Source organism: Callithrix jacchus, chromosome 14, assembly GCF_049354715.1.
Source record: "Callithrix jacchus isolate 240 chromosome 14, calJac240_pri, whole genome shotgun sequence".
Lineage (NCBI taxonomy): Eukaryota > Metazoa > Chordata > Mammalia > Primates > Cebidae > Callithrix > Callithrix jacchus.
In genome coordinates this window covers 28,265,702-28,287,296 of record NC_133515.1, presented here as the reverse complement: position 1 = coordinate 28,287,296, position 21,595 = coordinate 28,265,702, and the positions used below count along the sequence as shown (strand labels likewise).

The window sequence follows — 21,595 nt, the reverse complement described above, 5'->3', positions numbered from 1 at the left end:
AGTAAAAAAATATTTTGACTCTTAGTCACATTCTTGAACACCTAAACTCTCATGCAACATGTCCTAGGATAGCTATCCACATGTGACCAAAGCTACAAACAGTAGACACTCTCATACCAAACTCACAGAGGTTTAATTGAAAACTCTTATCAGTGCCTTCAACCAAAAACCTTACCCAGGTGTGATACCAAACAATTGGTAGCATATATTCACAAATCAACATCATTCAGAACCCAAATTAGGTTTCAGAAATGAAGAGTTAGACACCCATTCCAGAGAAGACAAGAACCTGGATTAGCCAAGACCAAGAACAGGATGACCCTGAAGAAAAAATTGAAGTATGACAGTGTTGTCCCAGCTATACCTCCTCCCAATTAGAGCACTCATCAAGGCATTTAAGAACAATCCTTACCCTGCTATTGATGCCAAAGAATAACTTCTAAAGAAATTGGGGTTCAAGAGTGAAGAATCCAAATTTTATTTCAAAACTGAAGATCTAGATTCCCTGACTAGAGAAAAAGAGTATGTCAGGAAGCCTTAGAACTAAGACAAGACAGAAACAAGACCTCTGTGATGAGAGAGTTCACAGTAACCAAACTGTTGTTCCCAGGTCTGTTCAGAATCGGAGCCTCTTGGGCATCCAGTCCTGCTATATGGTAGAATCAACTGCTCTATTGAGAGAAAGAGGATATTCCAGCGAAGTGGCTTCTGTGGGAAGCTATAGTTTTACACAAAAAGCAGGCCTTCTTCATAAATAACATGTTTAGACCTAAAGACTACATTTCATTTCAAAAAACTCTTAGTAAGCCATGTGATACAGGCTCATTAGAACTACAACAGGAAATAGAATGCTTGTCATCCCAACAATTCTTTTGGTATCAATATTATCAGTCTCTCAGGAAAAGACTATTAGGACTTTGAACTAGAAAGAGAAAAAAACTATCATAAATCAGAGATGAATAAAGCTTGCTTGATAGAGGATAATTCATCACCACAAAACAAAGCTAAGACAAGGTCTCTACAGCAGTGTTCTCAAATTTTGGTGTATATAAGGATCATTTGGGGGTCTTGTTAAAACAGATTCCTGGGGCCCGTACCCCAGTTTCTGATTCAGTAGGTCTGGGCTAAAGACCAAGAACCCTCATTTCAAGGTTCTTCAACAAGTTACCAGGTGATGCTAATGCTGCTGATTTTGCACACATGCTTTGAGAACCACTGTTTTAAGCTGACTATACATAAACTATTTTCAAAGCTATCAGAGAGATGAGGTCATACACTGTTCCCTGTAGCATCTTGGTTTCCAAGGCTAAATCCACTAGGAATTGAAATGTTTGCAGGACTGGTGTTGCAATCCAGGCTTTCTCCACCTCAGAAAGAATACAATATCTTTGACAGCTAGTTTTCTCTTTGTTAAAAATCATAGAGTAACCAGAATTATGATGAATCTCACTTAGAACAACAATTGCAAGCTTTTCCCAATTTGGTAAACCCCAGAAGTATGAATGCAATGTGAAGTCCTTATTGTTAATTCTGCCATGTGCTGACTATTTATTTAAGCGGAACATCCCATGGAAGAAAATTCCCCACAAGAGTTTCATTGCTGCTTGGCACAACTGCTTGCTAAGTAAGAAAGATGTCTGTGTCATACAGATTAAGCAGGAGTAACTTGAAAATGTTAAGAGAACAACCAAATAGATGCAATAAAAAATGATAAAGGGGAAATCACCACAAATTCCACAGAAATTCAAACCATCATCAGAGAATATTACAAACAACTCTATGCGCATAAACTAGTAAACCTGGAAGAAATGGATAAACTCCTGGACTCCTGTGTCCTCCCAAGCCTAAACCAGGAGGAAGCTGAAACTATGAATAGACCAATAACAAGGTCAGAAGTCGAGGCAGCAATTAAGAGCCTACCACACAAAAAAAGCCAAGGTCCAGACGGGTTCACAGCCGAATTCGACCAGACACACAAAGAGGAGCTGGTACGATTCCTTCTGAAAGTATTCCAAATAATCCAAAAAGAGGGAATCCTTCCCAAATCATTTTATGAAACCAATATCATCCTGATACCAAAACCCGGCAGAGACCCAACAAGAAAAGAAAACTTCAGGCCAATATCCATGATGAACATAGATGCAAAAATCTTCAATAAAATACTGGCAAGCCGATTGCAACAGAAAATCAAAAAACTTATTCATCATGATCAAGTAGGATTCATCCCGGGGATGCAAGGCTGGTTCAACATACGCAAGTCTATCAACGTAATTCACAACATAAACAGAACCAAAAACAAAAACCACATGATTATCTCAATTGACGCAGAGAAGGCATTTGACAAAATTCAACAGCCCTTTATGCTAAAAACCCTCAATAAACTCGGTATCGGAGGAACGTATCTCAAAGTAATAAAAGCTATTTACGACAAACCAACAGCCAATAAAATCAATGTGCAAAAATCACAAGCATTCGTCTGCACCAATAACAGACTTAAAGAAAGCCAAATCAAGAACAAACTGCCATTCACAATTGCTACAAAAAGAATAAAATATCTAGGAATACAACTCACAAGGAATGTAAGGGACCTCTTCAAGGAAAACTACAAACCACTGCTCAACGAAATAAGAGAGGACACAAACAGATGGAGAAACATTCCATGTTCATGGTTAGGAAGAATTAATATCGTGAAATTGGCTATACTGCCCAAAGTAATTTACAGAATCAATGCTATCCCCATCAAGCTACCATTGACTTTCTTCACAGAACTGGAAAATACCACCATGAACTTCATATGGAACCAAAAGAGAGCCCGCATAGCCAAGTCAATTCTAAGCAAAAAGAACACAGCAGGGGGCATCACACTACCGGATTTCAAACTATACTACAAAGCTACAGTAATCAAAACAGCATGGTACTGGTACCAAAACAAAGATATAGACCAATGGAACAAAACAGAGGCATCAGAGGCAACACAACATATCTACAACTATACAATCTTTGATAAACCTGACGAAAACAAGCAATGGGGAAAGGATTCCATGTTTAACAAATGGTGTTGGGAAAACTGGCTAGCCATGTGCAGAAAGCAGAAACTGGACCCCTTCCTGACACCTTACACTAAAATTAACTCCAGATGGATTAAAGACTTAAACATAAGACCTGGCACCATAAAAACCCTAGAAGGAAATCTAGGCAAAACCATCCAGGACATAGGAGTAGGCAAGGACTTCATGAACAAAACACCAAAAGCATTGGCAACAAAAGCCAAAATAGACAAATGGGACCTAATGAGACTCCACAGCTTCTGCACAGCAAAAGAAACAGTCACTAGAGTGAATCAGCAACCAACAGAATGGGAAAAAAATTTTTCAGTTTACCCATCTGACAAAGGGCTGATATCCAGAATTTACAAAGAACTCAAACAGATTTACAGGAAAAAAACAAACAAGCCCATTCAAAAGTGGGCAAAGGATATGAACAGACACTTTACGAAAGAAGACATATATGAGGCCAACAATCATATGAAAAAATGCTCATCATCACTGGTCATCAGAGAGATGCAAATCAAAACCACATTGAGATACCATCTCACGCCAGTTGGAATGGCGATCATTAAAAAATCTGGAGACGGTAGGACTAAAGATGGCGCTATGAGAACAACCCAGGATTGGAGCTCGCGTTGAATCCACAAACGGTGAGTCAGAGCTGCATTTCCAGACTGATCTTTGTTGCCCACAGAACGGGGAAACTCCCAAGTATAAAAAGACATGGGACGCCAGGCAGTAGGTCTGCCTGGCGAAGCCGGCAGCCAGGGCGGCTGCGGCCGGCCCTACCCAGCAATCCCCACAGGGCGCGCTTGTCCGGGTGCCTTGTTGAACTGGCAACCTGAGACTTGAGAGGGCTGGACTTGAGACTGAACGAGACTTGGACAGTAGCCCAGCCCAGGGGATTGCAGGAACAGATCGTTTGGGATACCCAGTGGGACGAACAAAACCGCGATTTCAAACTATCCCAAGCAGACGGTCCGAGACGCTCTGTGGGGGAGGGGCGTCCACCACTACCGAGGCAACCCTCCCCAACTGAGATACACGCCCACTGCTGACGCAGCCAGCCGTTGCCAAGGCAACCCGCCCCAACTGAGATACACGCCCACTGCTGACGCAGCCAGCCTTTGCCGAGGCAACCCATCCCTACTGAGATAAACGCCCACTGCTGACGCAGCCTGCCGTTGCTGAGGCAACACGCTACAACGAAGAGACTCCGCCACAGGGCATGGCGGAGACCACAGCAGAGCCTGCAGGAACAGGGCGAATCACACAACAGAAGGGTGGAGCCTCGGCAGCCAAACAGTGGCTAGTCTGCCTTCTAGCTGGGCAGGACACCTCATCGAACATCCAAAAATAAAGCCCAAACCCCTCAACACAGAGCATTTGAGAAAAAAAAAAAAGGTTTTTTTAATTAGCTCTGTTGCAGCAGATTCAAACATAGCAGCCTAACAGCCCTGAAGGAACAACAGAGCACACAGCTCAGCAATTAAGCCCCTATAAAGTACAAACTGTCTCCTCAAGCAGCTCCCTGACCCCTCTATATCCAAAAGACTGACATTAGGCAGGCATCATCCTGGGACAAAGATAGCAGAAAAAGAAACTGGTAGAATCCCTCGCTGTGCCACAGCTGCTAGAGGTGCACCCCAGACAAGCAGGGTCTGGAGCGGACCTCAGTAGTCGTACAGCGAATGGGCTAGACTGGTAGAAGGAAAACCAAGCAACAGAAATACTTCATCATCAACATTCTGGGTGTCCACTCAGAGACCCAATCTAAAAGTCAGCAACTATGTAGACGACCAGCGGACAAATCCACAAAGATGGGAAGAAACCAGCGCAAAAAGGAGGAAAACACCCGAAACCAGAACACCTCGCCTCTTAGAAAGGACCAAAACTCCTCACCAGCAAGGGAACAAAGCTGGACGGAGAATGACTGTGACGAAATGACGGAATTAGACTTCAGAAGATGGATAATGAGAAACTTTTGTGAGCTAAAAGATCATGTATTAAATCAATGCAAAGAAACGAAGAACCTTGAAAAAAGATTTGAAAAAAGATTTGAGGAAATGATAACAAGAATGGATAACTTAGAGAGAAATATGAATGAATTAAAGGAGCTGAAAAACACAATACGAGAACTTTGCGAAGCAAACACAAGTTTCAATAGCCGAATGGACCAAGCAGAAGAAAGAATATCTGAAGTCGAAGACCAACTCAATGAAATAAAACGAGAAACCAAGACCAGAGAAAAAAGCGCAAAAAGGAATGAACAAAGTCTCCAAGAAATGTGGGACTATGTGAAAAGACCTAACCTACGTTTGATAGGTGTACCAGAAGGGGACGAAGAGAATGAATCCAAGCTGGAAAATACTCTTCAGGACATCATCCAGGAAAATTTCCCCCACCTAGCAAGACAGGCCAACACTCAATTGCAGGAAATACAGAGAACACCACAAAGATACTCCGCAAGAAGAGCAACCCCAAGACACATAATCGTCAGATTCAACAGGGTTGAAATAAAGGAGAGAATTCTAAGGGCAGCCAGAGAGAAAGGTCGGGTCACCCACAAAGGGAAGCCCATCAGACTCACAGCAGATCTCTTGGCAGAAACACTACAAGCCAGAAGACAGTGGGGGCCAATATTCAACATTCTTAAAGAAAAGAACTCTCAACCCAGAATTTCATATCCAGCCAAACTGAGCTTCAGAAGTGAAGGAAAAATAAAATCCTTTGCGAACAAGCAAGTACTCAGAGATTTTGTCACCACCAGGCCTGCTTTACAAGAGCTCCTGAAAGAGGCACTACACATAGAAAGGATCAACCAGTACCAGCCATTCCAAAATCACACTGAATGCTAAAGAGCTTCAACATAATGAAGAATCTACAACAACTAACAGGCAAAACAGCCACTTAGCATCAAAATGGCAGTATCAAATTCACACATAACAATATTAACCCTAAATGTAAATGGACTAAATGCACCAATCAAAAGACACAGACTGGAAAATTAAATAAAAATCCAAAACCCATCAGTGTGCTGTATCCAGGAAACCCATCTCACATGCAAGGATACACAAAGGCTCAAAATAAAGGGATGGAGGAAGATTTACCAAGCTAATGGAAAGCAAAAAAAAGCAGGAGTTGCAACTCTCATCTCTGATAAAATAGACTTTAAAGCAACAAAGATCAAAAGAGACAAAGAAGGCCATTACATAATGGTAAAAGGATCAATACAACAAGAAGAGCTAACGATCCTAAACATATATAGACCCAATGCAGGACACCCAGGTACATAAGGCAAGTTCTTAATGACTTACAAAAGGACTTAGACTCCCACACAATAATAGTGGGAGACTTTAACACTCCACTGTCAATATTAGACAGATCAACCAGACAGAAAATCAACAAGGATATCCAGGGCTTGAACTCAGACCTGGAGCAAGCAAACCTGATAGACATTTACAGAACTCTCCACCCCAAATCCACAGAATACACATTCTTCTCAGCACCACATCACACCTACTCAAAAATTGACCACATATTGGAAGTAAAGCACTGCTCAACAAATGCAAAACAACTGAAATCATAAGAAACAGCCTCTCAGACCATAGTGCAATCAAGTTAGAACTCAGAATTCAGAAACCGACCAAGATCCGCACAGCTTCATGGAAACTGAACAACTGGCTCTTGAATGTTGACTGGGTAAACAACGAAATGAAGGCAGAAATAAAGAAGTTCTTCGAAACCAATGAGAACGAAGACACAATGTGCCAGAACCTCTGGGACACATTTAAAGCAGTCTCTAGAGGAAAGTATATAGCAATAAGTGCCCACATGAGGAGAATGGAGAGATCCAAAATTGACACCCTATCGTCAAAATTGAAAGAGCTAGAGGAGCAAGATCAAAAAAACTCAAAACCCAGCAGAAGACAAGAAATAACTAAGATCAGAGCTGAGCTGAAGAAAATTGAGACACAAAAAACCCTTCAAAAAATCAATAAATCCAAGAGCTGGTTTTTTGAAAAGATCAACAAAATAGACAGACCACTAGCCAGATTGATTAAAAAGAAAAGAGAGAACAACCAAATAGATGCAATAAAAAATGATAAAGGGGAAATCACCACAGATTCCACAGAAATTCAAACCATCATCAGAGAATATTACAAACAACTCTATGCACATAAACTAGTAAACCTGGAAGAAATGGATAAATTCCTGGACTCCTGTGTCCTCCCAAGCCTAAACCAGGAGGAAGCTGAAACTATGAATACACCAATAACAAGGTCTGAAGTTGAGGCAGCAATTAAGAGCCTACCACACAAAAAAGCCCAGGTCCAGACGGGTTCACAGCCAAATTCTAACAGACACACGAGGAGGAGCTGGTACCATTCCTTCTAAAACTATTTCAAACAATCCAAAAAGAGGGAATCCTTCCCAAATCATTTTATGAGACCAACATCATCCTGATACCAAAACCCGGCAGAGACCCAATGAGAAAAGAAAACTTCAGGCCAATATCCATGATGAACATAGATGCAAAAATCTTCAATAAAATATTGGCAAGCCGATTGCAACAGCAAATCAAAAAACTTATTCATCATGATCAAGTAGGATTCATCTCAGGGATGCAAGGCTGGTTCAACATACGCAAGTCTATCAACGTAATTCACCACATAAACAGAACCAAAAACAAAAACCACATGATTATCTCAATTGACGCAGAGAAGGCATTTGACAAAATTCAACAGCCCTTTATGCTAAAAACCCTCAATAAACTCGGTATCGATGGAATGTATCTCAAAGTAATAAAAGCTATTTATGACAAACCAACAGCCAATATCATACTGAATGGGCAAAAACTGGAAGCATTCCCTTTAAAATCTGGCACTAGACAAGGATGCCCTCTCTCACCACTCCTATTCAATATAGTACTGGAAGTTCTAGCCAGAGCAATCAGGCAAGAAAAAGAAATAAAGGGTATTCAAATAGGAAAGGTGGAAGCCAAATTGTCTCTATTTGCAGACGACATGATAGTATACCTAGAAGACCCTATCGCCTCAGCCCAAAAACTCCTGAAACTGATAAGCAACTTCAGCAAAGTCTCAGGATATAAAATCAATGTGCAAAAATCACAAGCATTCGTCTACACCAATAACAGACTTAAAGAAAGCCAAATCAAGAGCGAACTGTCATTCGCAATTGCTACAAAAAGAATAAAATACCTTGGAATACAACTCACAAGGAACGTAAGAGACCTCTTCAAGGAGAACTACAAACACTGCTCAACGAAATCAGAGAGGACACAAACAGATGGAGAAACATTCCATGTTCAAGGTTAGAAAGAATTAATATCGTGAAAATGGCTATACTACCCAAAGTAATTTACAGAATCAACGCTATCCCCATCAAGCTGCCATTGACTTTCTTCACAGAACTGGAAAAAACCACCATGAACTTCATATGGAACCAAAAGAGAGCCCGCATAGCCAAGTCAATTCTAAGCAAAAAGAACACAGCAGGGGGCATCACACTACCAGATTTCAAACTATACTACAAGGCTACAGTAATCAAAACAGCATGGTACTGGTACCAAAACAGAGATATAGACCAATGGAACAGAACAGAGGCACCGGAGGCAACACAACATACATACAACTATACAATATTTGATAAACCTGACAAAAACAAGCAATGGGGAAAGGATTCCATGTTTAACAAATGGTGTTGGGAAAACTGGCTAGCCATGTGCAGAAAGCAGAAACTGGACCCCTTCCTGACACCTTACACTAAAATTAACTCCAGATGGATTAAAGACTTAAACATAAGACCTGGCACCATAAAAACCCTAGAAGGAAATCTAGGCAAAACCATCCAGGACATAGGAGTAGGCAAGGACTTCATGAACAAAACACCAAAAGCATTGGCAACAAAAGCCAAAACAGACAAATGGGACCTAATGAAACTCCACAGCTTCTGCACGGCTAAAGAAACAGTCACTAGAGTGGATCGGCAACCAACAGAATGGGAAAAAATTTTCGCAGTCTACCCATCTGACAAAGGGCTGATATCCAGAATTTACAAAGAACTCAAACAGATTTACAGGAAAAAAACAAACAAGCCCATTCAAAAGTGGGCAAAGGATATGAACAGATACTTTACGAAAGAAGACATATATGAGGCTAACAATCATATGAAAAAATGCTCATCGTCACTGGTCATCAGAGAGATGCAAATCAAAACCACATTGAGATACCATCTCACGCCAGTTAGAATGGCGATCATTAAAAAATCTGGAGACAACAGATGTTGGAGAGGATGTGGAGAAAAAGGAACACTTTTACACCGTTGGTGGGAGTGTAAATTAGTTCAACCATTGTGGAAGACAGTGTGGCGATTCCTCAAGGCCTTAGAAATAGAAATTCCATTTGACCCAGCAATCCCATTACTGGGTATATATCCAAAAGACTATAAATCGTTCTACTATAAGGACACATGTACACGAATGTTCATTGCAGCACTGTTTACAATAGCAAAGACCTGGAATCAACCCAAATGCCCATTGATAATAGACTGGATTGAAAAAATGTGGCACATATACACCATGGAATATTATGCAGCAATCAGAAATGATGAGTTTGTGTCGTTTGTAGGGACATGGATGAATCTGGAAAACATCATCCTCAGCAAACTGACACAAGAACAGAAAATGAAACACCGCATATCCTCACTCATAGGTGGGTGATGAAAAATGAGAACACATGGACACAGAAAGGGGAGTACTAAACACTGGGGTCTATTGGGGGGAAAGGGGGAGGGCTAGTGGGAGGGGGAGGTGGGGAGGGATAGCCTGGGGAGAAATGCCAAATGTGGGTGAAGGGGAGAAGAAAAGCAAAGCACACTGCCATGTGTGTACCTACACAACTGTCTTGCATGCTCTGCTCATGTACCCCAAAACCTATAATCCAATAAAAAATTTAAAAAAAAAAATCTGGAGACAACAGATGCTGGAGAGGATGTGGAGAAAAAGGAACACTTTTACACTGTTGGTGGGAGTGTAAATTAGTTCAACCATTGTGGAAGACAGTGTGGCGATTCCTCAAGGCCTTAGAAATAGAAATTCCATTTGACCCCGTAATCCCATTACTGGGTATATATCCAAAGGAGTATAAATCGTTCTACTATAAGGACACATGCACACGAATGTTCATTGCAGCACTGTTTACAATAGCAAAGACCTGGAATCAACCCAAATGCCCATTGATGATAGACTGGATTGGGAAAATGTGGCACATATACACATGGAATATTATGCAGCAATCAGAAATGATGAGTTCGTGTCGTTTGTAGGGACATGGATGAATCTGGAGAACATCATTCTCAGCAAACTGACACAAGAACAGAAAATGAAACACCGCATATTCTCACTCATAGGCAGGTGATGAAAAATGAGAACACATGGACACAGGGAGGGGAGTACTAAACACTGGGGTCTATTGGGGGGAAAAGGGGAGGGCCAGTGGGAGGGGGATGTGGGGAGGGATAGCCTGGGGAGAAATGCCAAATGTGGGTGAAGGGGAGAAAGGAAGCAAAACACACTGCCATGTGTGTGCCTATGCAACTGTCTTGCATGTTCTGCACATGTACCCCAAAACCTAAAATGCAATAAAAAATTAAAAAAGAAAATGTTAAAAATTTCACTTTAGCTGCCACAGTCATATGTAGTAACAAAAATTTTGATGACTTTATTGGGGGATAATTTACCCATTTAAGATAATCACTTCAGTGGCATTTAGTATCTTCACAGAGTTGTGCAACCATCACCAAATCAATTTAGAACATTTTAATTACCCCAAAAAGAAATGCCATACCCATAACCATCATCCCCCAGTGCCATCATCACCAACACTAGTCTACTCCTGTCTCTATAGATTTGCCTATTCTGGTCTTTTGTGTCTGTTCTTTCATTTAGCATAATATTTTAAAGATTCGCCTATGTTGTATCATGTGTCAGTACTTCATTCCCTTTTATTGCAAATAATATACTCTTGCATGGATATGCCATATTTTTTTTCCAGTGGGAAATAATTTTAATCAAAGAATTGTACATTTTCTTCCTACATATCCTGCCTTGTCTTATCCATTTCATTACAAGTAAAATATTACAAAATATTTACAGGAAAATATTAAAAATAACTTAAACACAAAAGGCAAGATGAAATAAACTGTTTTTGTCAGAAATCTCTACTCCAGTGCCCACAGCACATAAGAAGAGAGTCAAAACAAAATAAGCAACTAAGATCCCTCTGATCACAAATTTCCAAAGAACTGGTGAAGAAACAGAATGAAAACGGTGGTGTGACAGGGAATGATGTTAGCAGCACTGCCTCAATAACTGATCTATTCTGAATGAAATACTCTTTTATGTGCAGTAAATTCTGGACAAGGCTAAATTTTAGGATATTCCTTGAAATGAAATTAGAAAATACCCTGACAATGGAAGCAGCTCTTTCATCTAAGCTTAATAAGAGCCTCTTTCTCCATGGGCCACTGTTATGAACAGAAGCCTGTTCTGGCATCAAAAGCTGTCACAGTAGCCCTTCCATCTCTTTCATGAAAGCCTCATAGACATCATCTTTAGTTTGTACTGAGACAGGAACAGAAGGACCAGATTTGGGTGCTGCTTTGGCAAGAGGCACAGCAGAATCATCCTCTGACTTTCTTTGGGAAGCAGAAGTAGCCACTTTATTCTCCCAACGTACTCTCAGTGCAGTGGGCACAAATCGAGTAATCTCTGCCTTGGGATTAGTGATCTGTGGCTTGGCACTGATGATTGCTGTGGCTTTCTTCTCAGTGGTGGCTGCACTCGTATCATCCGCCTTGGGTTGCTGAATCAAGTTGGGTGGGGCACTTAAAACCCCAGGGTTCAGCAAGGGAGCTGGTGGGAAAAGCCCAGGAGGGGCAGGTCCTAGGGGAGGCACCAAAGGTGGGTGCATCATGCCAGGACAAGGTGGAGGAAAACCTGGAGGTGCAGGGGGAGGTAGCCTTGGTGGGTGTCCCCAAGGTGGGGTAATTTACCCATTTAAGATAATCACTTCAGTGGCATTTAGTATCTTCACAGAGTTGTGCAACCATCACCAAATCAATTTAGAACATTTTAATTACCCCAAAAAAAATGCCATACCCATAGCCATCATCCCCCAGTGCCATCATCACCAACACTAGTCTACTCCTGTCTCTATAGATTTGCCTATTCTGATCTTTTGTGTCTGTTCTTTCATTTAGCATAATATTTTAAAGATTCGCCTATGTTGTATCATGTGTCAGTACTTCATTCCCTTTTATTGCAAATAATATACTATTGCATGGATATGCCATATTTTTTTTCCAGTGGGAAATAATTTTAATCAAAGAATTGCACATTTTCTTCCTACATATCCTGCCTTGTCTTATCCATTTCATTACAAGTAAAATATTACAAAATATTTACAGGAAAATATTAAAAATAACTCAAACACAAAAGGCAAGATGAAATAAACTGTTTTTGTCAGAAATCTCTACTCCAGTGCCCACAGCACACAAGAAGAGAGTCAAAACAAAATAAGCAACTAAGATCCCTCTGATCTGCCAGGAGGCAGACCTGGAGGTGGACCTGGGGGAGGGCCAGGGGGTCCAGGCCTGGTAGTGGTCCTGGAGGTAAAAGTCGGGGTAAAGGCCCTCCGAGTCCTGGCATTCCAGGTGGTCTGAGTAGCTAGGACTACAGGTGCATCCCACCACACCCAACTAATTTTTGTATTTTTATTACAGACAGGGTTTCACCATGTTGGCCAGGATGGTCTTGATCTCTTGACCTCGTGATCCACCTACCTTGGCCTCCCAAAGTGCTGGGATTACAGATGTGAGCCACCGCACCCAGCCCTGAATTAATTTTTGTATATGGTGTGAAGAAAGCATCCAACTTCATTCTTTTCCATGTGGCTACCAGTTGTCACACCATCATTTGTTAAGACTATTCCATATCCATTGAATGATTCTGGCAGCCTTGCTGAAAATCAGTTGACTACCATTGTGCTTTATTCTTTTTGCTTACAATTGACTTGACTATCGGGTCAATGTTAGCTTGATAGGGATAGCATTGAATCTATAAATTACTTTGGGAAGTATACCATTTGACCCAGAAATCCCATTACTAGGTATATGCCCAAAGGATTATAAATCAATCTATTATAAACACACATGCACATGTATGTTCATTGCAGCACTGTTTGCAATAGCAAAGACTTAGAACCAACCCAAACGCTCATCAAAGATAGACCGGATAAAGAAAATGTGGCACATACACACCATGGAATATTATGCAGCCATAAAAAAGGATGCGTTCATGTCCTTTGCAGGGACATGGATGAAGCTGGAAACCATCATCCTCAGCAAACTGATAGAAGAACAGAAAACCAAACACTGCATGTTCTCACTCCTAAGTGGGTGTTGAACAATGAGAACACATGGACATAGGGAGGGGAACATCACACACTAGTGTCTGTTGGGGGTTGGGGGGCTAGGGGAGGGATAGCAAGGGATGGGGAGATTGTTGGGGAGATAACATTGGGAGAAATACCTAATGTAGGTGATGAGGGGATGGAGGCAGCAAACCACCATGGCATGTATATACCTATGTAACAATCCTGCAAGATCTGCACATGTACCCCAGAACTTAAAGTAAAATAAATAAATAAATAAAATAAAAAAGAGTGGCATTGAACCTGTAGATCAATTTGGGGAATATTAACGTCTTAACAACATTAAGTCATCTGATCTATGAACATGTGTTTTTTCACTTATTTGGATCTTCTTTAACTTTATCCAACAATATTTCATAGTTCTGAGAGAAGAAATTTTATATACAAATCTATTTGTTATATGCAAATTTATTCTTTTGTTAAATTTATTTTTATGTAATCTATTCTTTCTGATACTGTTGTAAATTAAATTGCTTTCTTAATTTTTGCTATGATTTAATTATGTTTCCCAAAGTTCATTTGTTAGAAACCTAATCCCTAATACAGCAGTGTTAAACAGCGATTAGATCATGAGGACTCTGAGCTCATGAACAGCTTAATGTCATTGTCATGTGAGTGGGTTAGTTATCACAAGAGTGGGCTTGTTATAAAGGCAAGTTTGGGCCTCTATTGCTCTCTTGCTCTCTCTTGCCTTTCTGCCCTCTACCATGGGATGAGGCAGTATAGAGGCCCTTGTCAGATGCCATATCATGCTCTTCAGAACCATAGCCAAATAGATTTATGTTCTTTATAAATTACCCAGTCTCAAGTATTCTATTATAGCAGCACAAAACAGACTAAAACAATTTTCTCATTTCCCATTACTACTGTATACAAATACAGTTGATTTTTGTACATTTTTGTATCCTGCAGCCTTGCCAAACTTGTTTATTAGTTTTAGTAGATTTTGATTGAGTTTCCTGGTGTTTTGTATATACAAAAACATGTCATCTTCAAATAGAGATAAATTTACCTCTTGTTTTCCAATTTAGATGCTTTCATTTTTCTTGCTTAATTGCCCTGGATTGGACCTACAACACAATGTTGAATAGATGTTATAAGAGCAGATCTTTTCCTTGTTCCTGATCTTAGAAGAAAAGCATTCAGTCTTTCATCACTAAGTATGATGTTAGCTGTCAGATTTTCATAGATATCTGATATGATTTGGCTACATCCCCACCCAAATGTCACCTTGAATTCTCATGTGTTGTGGAAGGGACCCAGTGGGAGGTAATTGAATCATGGGAGCAAGTCTTTCCCATGCTGTTCTCCTGATAGTGAATAAATCGTATAAGATTTGATGGTTTTAAAAAGAGGAGTTCCCCTGCACAAGCATTCTCGTTTTGCCTGATGCCATCCATGTAAGACATAACTTGTTCCCCCTTGCCTTTTACCATGATTGTGAGGCTTCCCCAGCCACATGGAACTGTAAGTCCAATTAAACCTCTTTCATTTGTAAATCGCCCAGTCTCAGGTATGTCTTTATCAGCAGCATGAAAATGGACTGATAATATAATGTTCCTTATCAGGTTGAGGAAGTTCTCTTCTATATTCCTAGTATGTGGATATATTCTAGTATTTCTCAAGAATTTTTAAGTCTTTGGATCAAGTGAAGGAAGACATAGAAAAATTAAATAAATGTGGAAGGCTAATATTGAACTTGAGGAAAAAAGTTTACCTTGATGGATTTTTTCTGACAATAGTGCTACCAGAGTATGCAATAATTATTACCAATTTAAACTTTGAGTCATTGTAATTCTTATAACCAGTTTAATGACCTATCCATTAGCCTTCTACAAGGAAAAATGTACCTCCTTATTCCACTTAACATTCTCTTATTTTTTCTGTAGGTCTCAAGAACTTGAGTATGATGCTAAGAAGCATAATGACAAAGGTTCTGTTATAATTCACAATTTCAGCAGGTCACCCAGGGTCCTGATAGGTCACCTAATACACTATAGCTTTAATAAGACTTGTTACTAATGAAGGATGAGCAGGGAATCTTTATTCCCATATGTTTAAACTTATCTTCTCATCACAAAGAAAACACAGAACCATGCCCTTCCTCTGGGGAGAGAATCCCCAGTCACAGAGAGTCTTTCAATGGTTCATTTATGCACTCAGCCATCAATACCTTCAAAAAAGTATTCCTCTGAAACCAAGAATTGCCTATGGAAATACCGATGGATTCTGATGGAAAGGATAAACTGAAAAACGTTCTGAGGGCTTCAGCCAGAGACTGTGTGAAGGATCAGGCAGCAAAGCTTAAAAAAATAAAACAGCTTTAATCAAAACAAAATAGAGTCACATATATCATAATGGGAAATTCAATTTTATAAAGAAGAGAGAGGAGCTCCCAGCAATGGACTTGGTGATAAAGAGGGAAGAGATTGAACATTCTCTGATCCTGCAATCCAAACATAAGATTTTGCAGAGGATGATCTTTAAGAAATGCCTGGCTATCTAGACCTTATAGATTATAAGAAATCCAAGCCATTTCCACAGCAAATTCTTGCCATTACTGCCATCAGTATCTCCATGAAAATAGAACAGCAAAATATCCAAAAGAGTCACAGAGAGAAGTTGATCAGTTCCAGCCATGTGATATGAAGAAGCCCTTGAGGACCAAGCAGGTTAGTGTCACTATCTAGGACTCCACAGCAGCACAGTACATGCGAGCACAGAGAGAAAGACCTCAGCGTAACTACAGAGTTAAGTCCACTGCAAGTCCACTGAAGGATGGCAAAACTTTCTTGGGTAGAGTGGGAACTGATAAGGACTCTGAAAGTCAGGAAATTTACATACAGAGTACATAAAAGCTACAGCTGATGAATGGATCAAAACTGTCAAGCCAGGAGGAAATCTTCCATACTCCCACCATCTCAGCATGTTGTCAGTCATAAGAAAACACTCTCTATTCAGGCCATTATGCCAGTGATGGTTTCAACATCAGGAAGTAGGCCTGGTTCGTTTATACTGACTAGAATAACTAAAATCAAAGAAGTGAGTGACTAAGATAGGAGTTATTGCATTATCTTTTGTGTGAACAAGATCTTTAATGCATTATTGTAAATAGCAGAGAATTCTAAACCACTTAGTATGAAAGTGGGGAGGACCATTTAGCAATGATAATTGTGAGATACATACTCCTGGGCTAGCATGCATACATAATTCACTTCTACTGTAAAGTCCCTTCTTCAACCTGAGAATCATTCACCTTCCACTTTCCTAGAGAGACAACTAGCTCTAGGAGAAATCAAAGAACAGGAAACCATGTGCCAATTCTGCAGGAATCCTCTGCTCATAGCTTTAACTGATCTCCTTCCTGTATTCTGTATACTTAACCACGTTCTTGGATATATGTATTTGGTGAATAGCAACCAATGAGGGTGTGTTTTATGCACATTTATTTTCTGCATATTTAAAATGTTTTATAAAGAAAATTAGTTCACACACATGGGAAATTGCACGTTACATAAGCTTGTAACAAACCAATAGCTTGTGATAAAGCCACTCAAAACCAAAATCATTCTGTAATATTAATGATAGTTTGTCCTGTTTGCAGGAAATATATTTCTCCAACTTTTTAAGTTCAAAACCATTTAATGAGTGTGTTACCATTTTGGTATTTACAAAGAAACCCCAAGAAATAAATTATTGGTGCTTTGTATATTGTAATTCATTGTAAACTCTCAGATCACTTTTTAGCAAAGTTAAAAGCAAATAGTTTATATAATCAAAACTTTTTGAAATAAAAACGATAAAAATTGTTCTAAAAATAGAGGAGGGAATTCTCCCTAACACATTCTATGAAGCCAGTATCATCCTGATACCAAAATCAGACAAGGACACAACAAAAAAAGAAACCTACAGACCAATATCCCTGATAAATATAGACTCAAAAGTCCCCAACAAAATACTAGCAAACTTAATTCAATGGCACATCAAAAAGTTAATATAATATAAAGATAATATGAAAAAGATAATATCAAGTGGGTTTTATCCAGGGATGCAAAGATGGTTTAACATATGTAAATCAATAAATGTGATACATCACATAAACAGATTTAAGGACAAAAATCATATGATCGTCTCAATAGACTCAGAAAAACATTTGGAAAAATTCAGCACTTCTTCACGATAAAAACCCTCAACAAACTAGGCATAGAAGGAACATATCTCAAAATAACAAAACCCATATAAGATAACCTCACAGCCAACATTATACTGAATGAGGAAAATTTGAAAACATTTTCTCAAAAACCTGGAACAAGAAAAGGGTGCCCACTTTTACCACTTCTCTTCAACGTAGTACTGTAGTCCTAGCCAGAGCAATCAGGCAAGAGAAAGAAGTAAAAGGCATACAGTTTGGAAAAGATGAAGTCAAGTTATTCCTGTTTATTGATGATATGGTATGGTATATCTAAAAAATACAACTAAAAACTCCACCAAAAAACTCTTAAATTTGATAAATGAATTTAGAAAGTTGCAGAATACAAAATCAACATACAAAAATCAGTAGCATTTCTACATACTGATAATGATCTAACTGAGAATGGAACTAAGAATGCAAACCAATTTATAGTAGCTACAAAGAAAAAAAACTACAGTACCTGGAAGAGTGCAGTGGCTCACACCTGTAATCCTAGCACTTTGAGAGAACAAGAAAGGTGAATTGCCTGAACTCAGGAATTCGAGACAAGCTTGGGCAACATGGTAAAACCCCATCTCTACTAAAAATACAAAAAATTAGCTGGACACATGGTGCATGTCTGTAATCCCAGCTACTCAGGAGGCTAAAGCTGAAGAACTGCTTGAACCCAAGAGGTGGAGGTTGCAGTGACCCAGGATCATCCCACTGTGCTCCAGCCTGGATAACAGAGCAAGACTCTCTTAAAAAAAAAAAACAGTCCCTAGGAATATATTTAACCAAGGAATTGAAATATCTCTACAAGAAAACTACAAAACACTGAAGAAAGAAATTGTGGATGACACAAATAAATGGGAAAACATCCCATGCCCATGGATAAGAATTAATATCAATAAAATGACCATACTGTCCAAAGCAATCTACAGATTCCATGCAAACCCTATAAAATATCAACATCATTTTTCACAGTATTAAAAAAAGCAATCCTAAAATTATATAGAACAAAAAAAGAACTCAAGTAGCCAATGCAATAACTAAGCAAAAAGAACAAAGCTGGAAGCATCTTAAATTATATTATAAGGCTATAGTAACCAAAATAGCATGGCACTGTTATAAAATTAGGCACATAGGTCAATGAAACAGAATAGAGAACCCAGAAATAAAGCCACATACTTGCAGCCACCTGATCTTTGGCAAAATCAACAAGAACATACAATGGGGAAAAGATACTTCTTCCAGTAAATGGTGGTGGGAAAATTGAATTGCCACATGCAGAAGAATGAAACTGGACCCCTACCTCTCACCTTATACAAAAACCAACTAAGGAAGATTTAAAGACTTAAAAATAAGACCTGAGGCCAGGCACGGTGGCTTACACCTATAATCCCAGCACTTTGGGAGGCCAAGGTGGGTGGATCACAAGGTCAAGAGTTCAAGATCAGCCTGACCAACATGGAGAAACCCTGTCTCTACTAAAAGTACAAAATTAGCTGGGCATGGTGGCACATGCCTGTAATCCCAGCTACTCAGGAGGCTGAGGCAGGAGAATTGCTTGAACCTGGGAGGCAGAGGTTGTGGTGAGCCTAGATCATGCCATTGCACTCCAGCCTGGGCAACAAGAGCAAAACTCCATCTCAAAAAAAATAAATAAATAAATAAAAAGAACTATCATTTCACCCAGCAACCTCACTTCTTGTTATCTACCCAAAGGAAAGGAATCACTATATAAAAAAGATAATTGCACTCATATGTTTATGACAACACTGTTCACAGTAGCAAAGATGGAATTGACGTACGTGTCTATCAATGGATGACGGGATAAAGAAAATGTGGTATATATACACAATGGAATACTATATTCAACCATAAAAAAGATGAAGTCATGTCTTTTGCAGCAACATAGATGGAACTGGAGGCCACTATCTTAATTGAAACAAGACACAGAAAGGCAAATACCACATGTTCTCACTCATAAGAGAGAGCTACATATTATGCACACATGAATGTAAAGAAAGGAATGATAGACAATGGAGACTCAGGGGTGAGGAGGTAGGAAGGGGATGGATGATGAAAAATTACCTAATGGGCACAATGTACATTATTCAGGTGACAGAAACCCAACAGCCCTGACTCAACCACTAATGCAGTCTATGCATGTTACAAAATTACACTTTTACCCCATAAATTTATACAAAAAAAAGAGTGTCTATCTGAAATGAAATATAAAGAAATTGATATTGGAAAGGCTAAGTGAATTATACTTAGCCACACAGTGACACAACTAGAATTAGAACTAAGCCCCAAACATGATGGCCCTCTTGCATGGCTGTTCCTTCTAGACTCTGACACCTTTATAGTTAGCACCATAATACATCCCACTTAAAGGAACAGGCATGTGAGCACTGTCTTTTCCCAAGTCGGCCACAGAATGGTGTGATCCAAGGCCATGACCCTAGACCAGGTTGGGACACCTCCCTGCCCAACAGTATTACACACACACACACACACACACACACACACACACACAGAGTAAGGCTTGTTTGGACAGAACAGTGTTAATAGCTAGTGGAGGGCTAAGGGCAGGACTGCTGTTTACAGTTGTGCAGGAGGTCCACTGAACAACCAATGGGGGAGCCATTCACATTACAGGTGTTATAGGCTGTGTATTTTCATGACAGTTTTCTGGCACATTAAAAGTCCCTTGAAGAGGAGACACCTTTTTCTTTCTCACATGAAGGCTCCATATGGGCTGGGGAGGGATGAGACTTGCAAGAACAAGAATGAGATAAATATGATAGGGTAGAATCAGTGAAAGAACTTAATTGACGTAGGAAATGGCCAGACCTGGGCATAACCATCAAGGCTGAGGTTAGTTCCAGAGAGGGGTCAGAAGTGTCTGGTGAGTGAATGAGATGAAGAAAGGGAGACAATAAATGAAGCCAATTTTCTGAAAAGTTGGCTTGTGAATGGTTGCAAAGAAATGAAATAGTGGCTGGAAAAGTAGCTGCCGTCAAAGGAAGATCTTTGTTTTGGTTTTAAGGATGAAATATAGTAATGCTTAATTGTATGATGATAGGAATATCAAGGAAACAGAAATCAATAATGCAGAAAGAGACAATGGATAGACTGAAACTAAAGCCCACAAGAATGTGAAAAAGACAAAACAGAAGAGGCAAGGAAGGGGAGACAGCAGCTTCATAGATAGAGTGAATGTTAAGGGACTTCCCTCTTACCTAATATTTCATCTTGCTTGTGAGTCATGAGAACCATAGCTGTCCACAGACATTTGGTGAACAAATCCACTAAATAAAAATGTCTGTAGAAAGATGTATACCCAGTCAAGGCAGAATAGGTAAAAAACACAGGGCATCATCCTCTGAGGAGTTGGAGGAGAAAATTAGGATAAAATTATGAAGGATCCTCATTGAACATACTTTTTTTTTCTTTTAAACTTTCAGGTGGTTTTTGCTCTTACAGACTTTGTGATAGAAAATCTTGGAAAACAGTTTGTAGAGACACCACCCGTGGACCTGGCTACCCTGTATCAAGACATGTCATGCAACACTCCCCTGGTATTCATCTTAAGCACAGGCTCAGATCCCATGGGTGCATTTCAGAGGTTTGCCCGGGAAAGTGGATATTCAGAACGGTAAGGGCATGTTGCACAGTTTTAATAATGCATATGCATATGAACATCTCTTTGTTAAAATTTGCCTTTGTTCTTCCCGTTACAGAGCACAAATTTTTATATTCAGGTATCTCTCACTAAATAAATTAAGATATGTTAATAGTTAGCTATGGTTAAAATAGGGTCAAAAATCATAAAAGTAGCTGTAAATTTTATT

At 39.6% G+C, this 21,595-nt stretch overlaps 1 protein-coding gene across 14 annotated transcripts in view; it reads left to right on the top strand.

The window, feature by feature from the left end:
• DNAH6 (dynein axonemal heavy chain 6) overlaps positions 1–21,595 on the top strand; it is a 411,305-nt gene that overhangs the window by 330,845 nt on the left and 58,865 nt on the right. For all 14 annotated transcript variants that reach the window (XR_013526431.1, XM_002807522.6, XM_035272122.3 and 11 more), the window contains one exon: positions 21,209–21,399. Coding sequence is in view for 13 of the 14 variants with exons in the window: in XM_002807522.6 (XP_002807568.3) it covers positions 21,209–21,399 (191 nt within the window). In the remaining variant the exon portion in view is untranslated. The remainder of the gene's footprint in view (positions 1–21,208; positions 21,400–21,595) is intronic.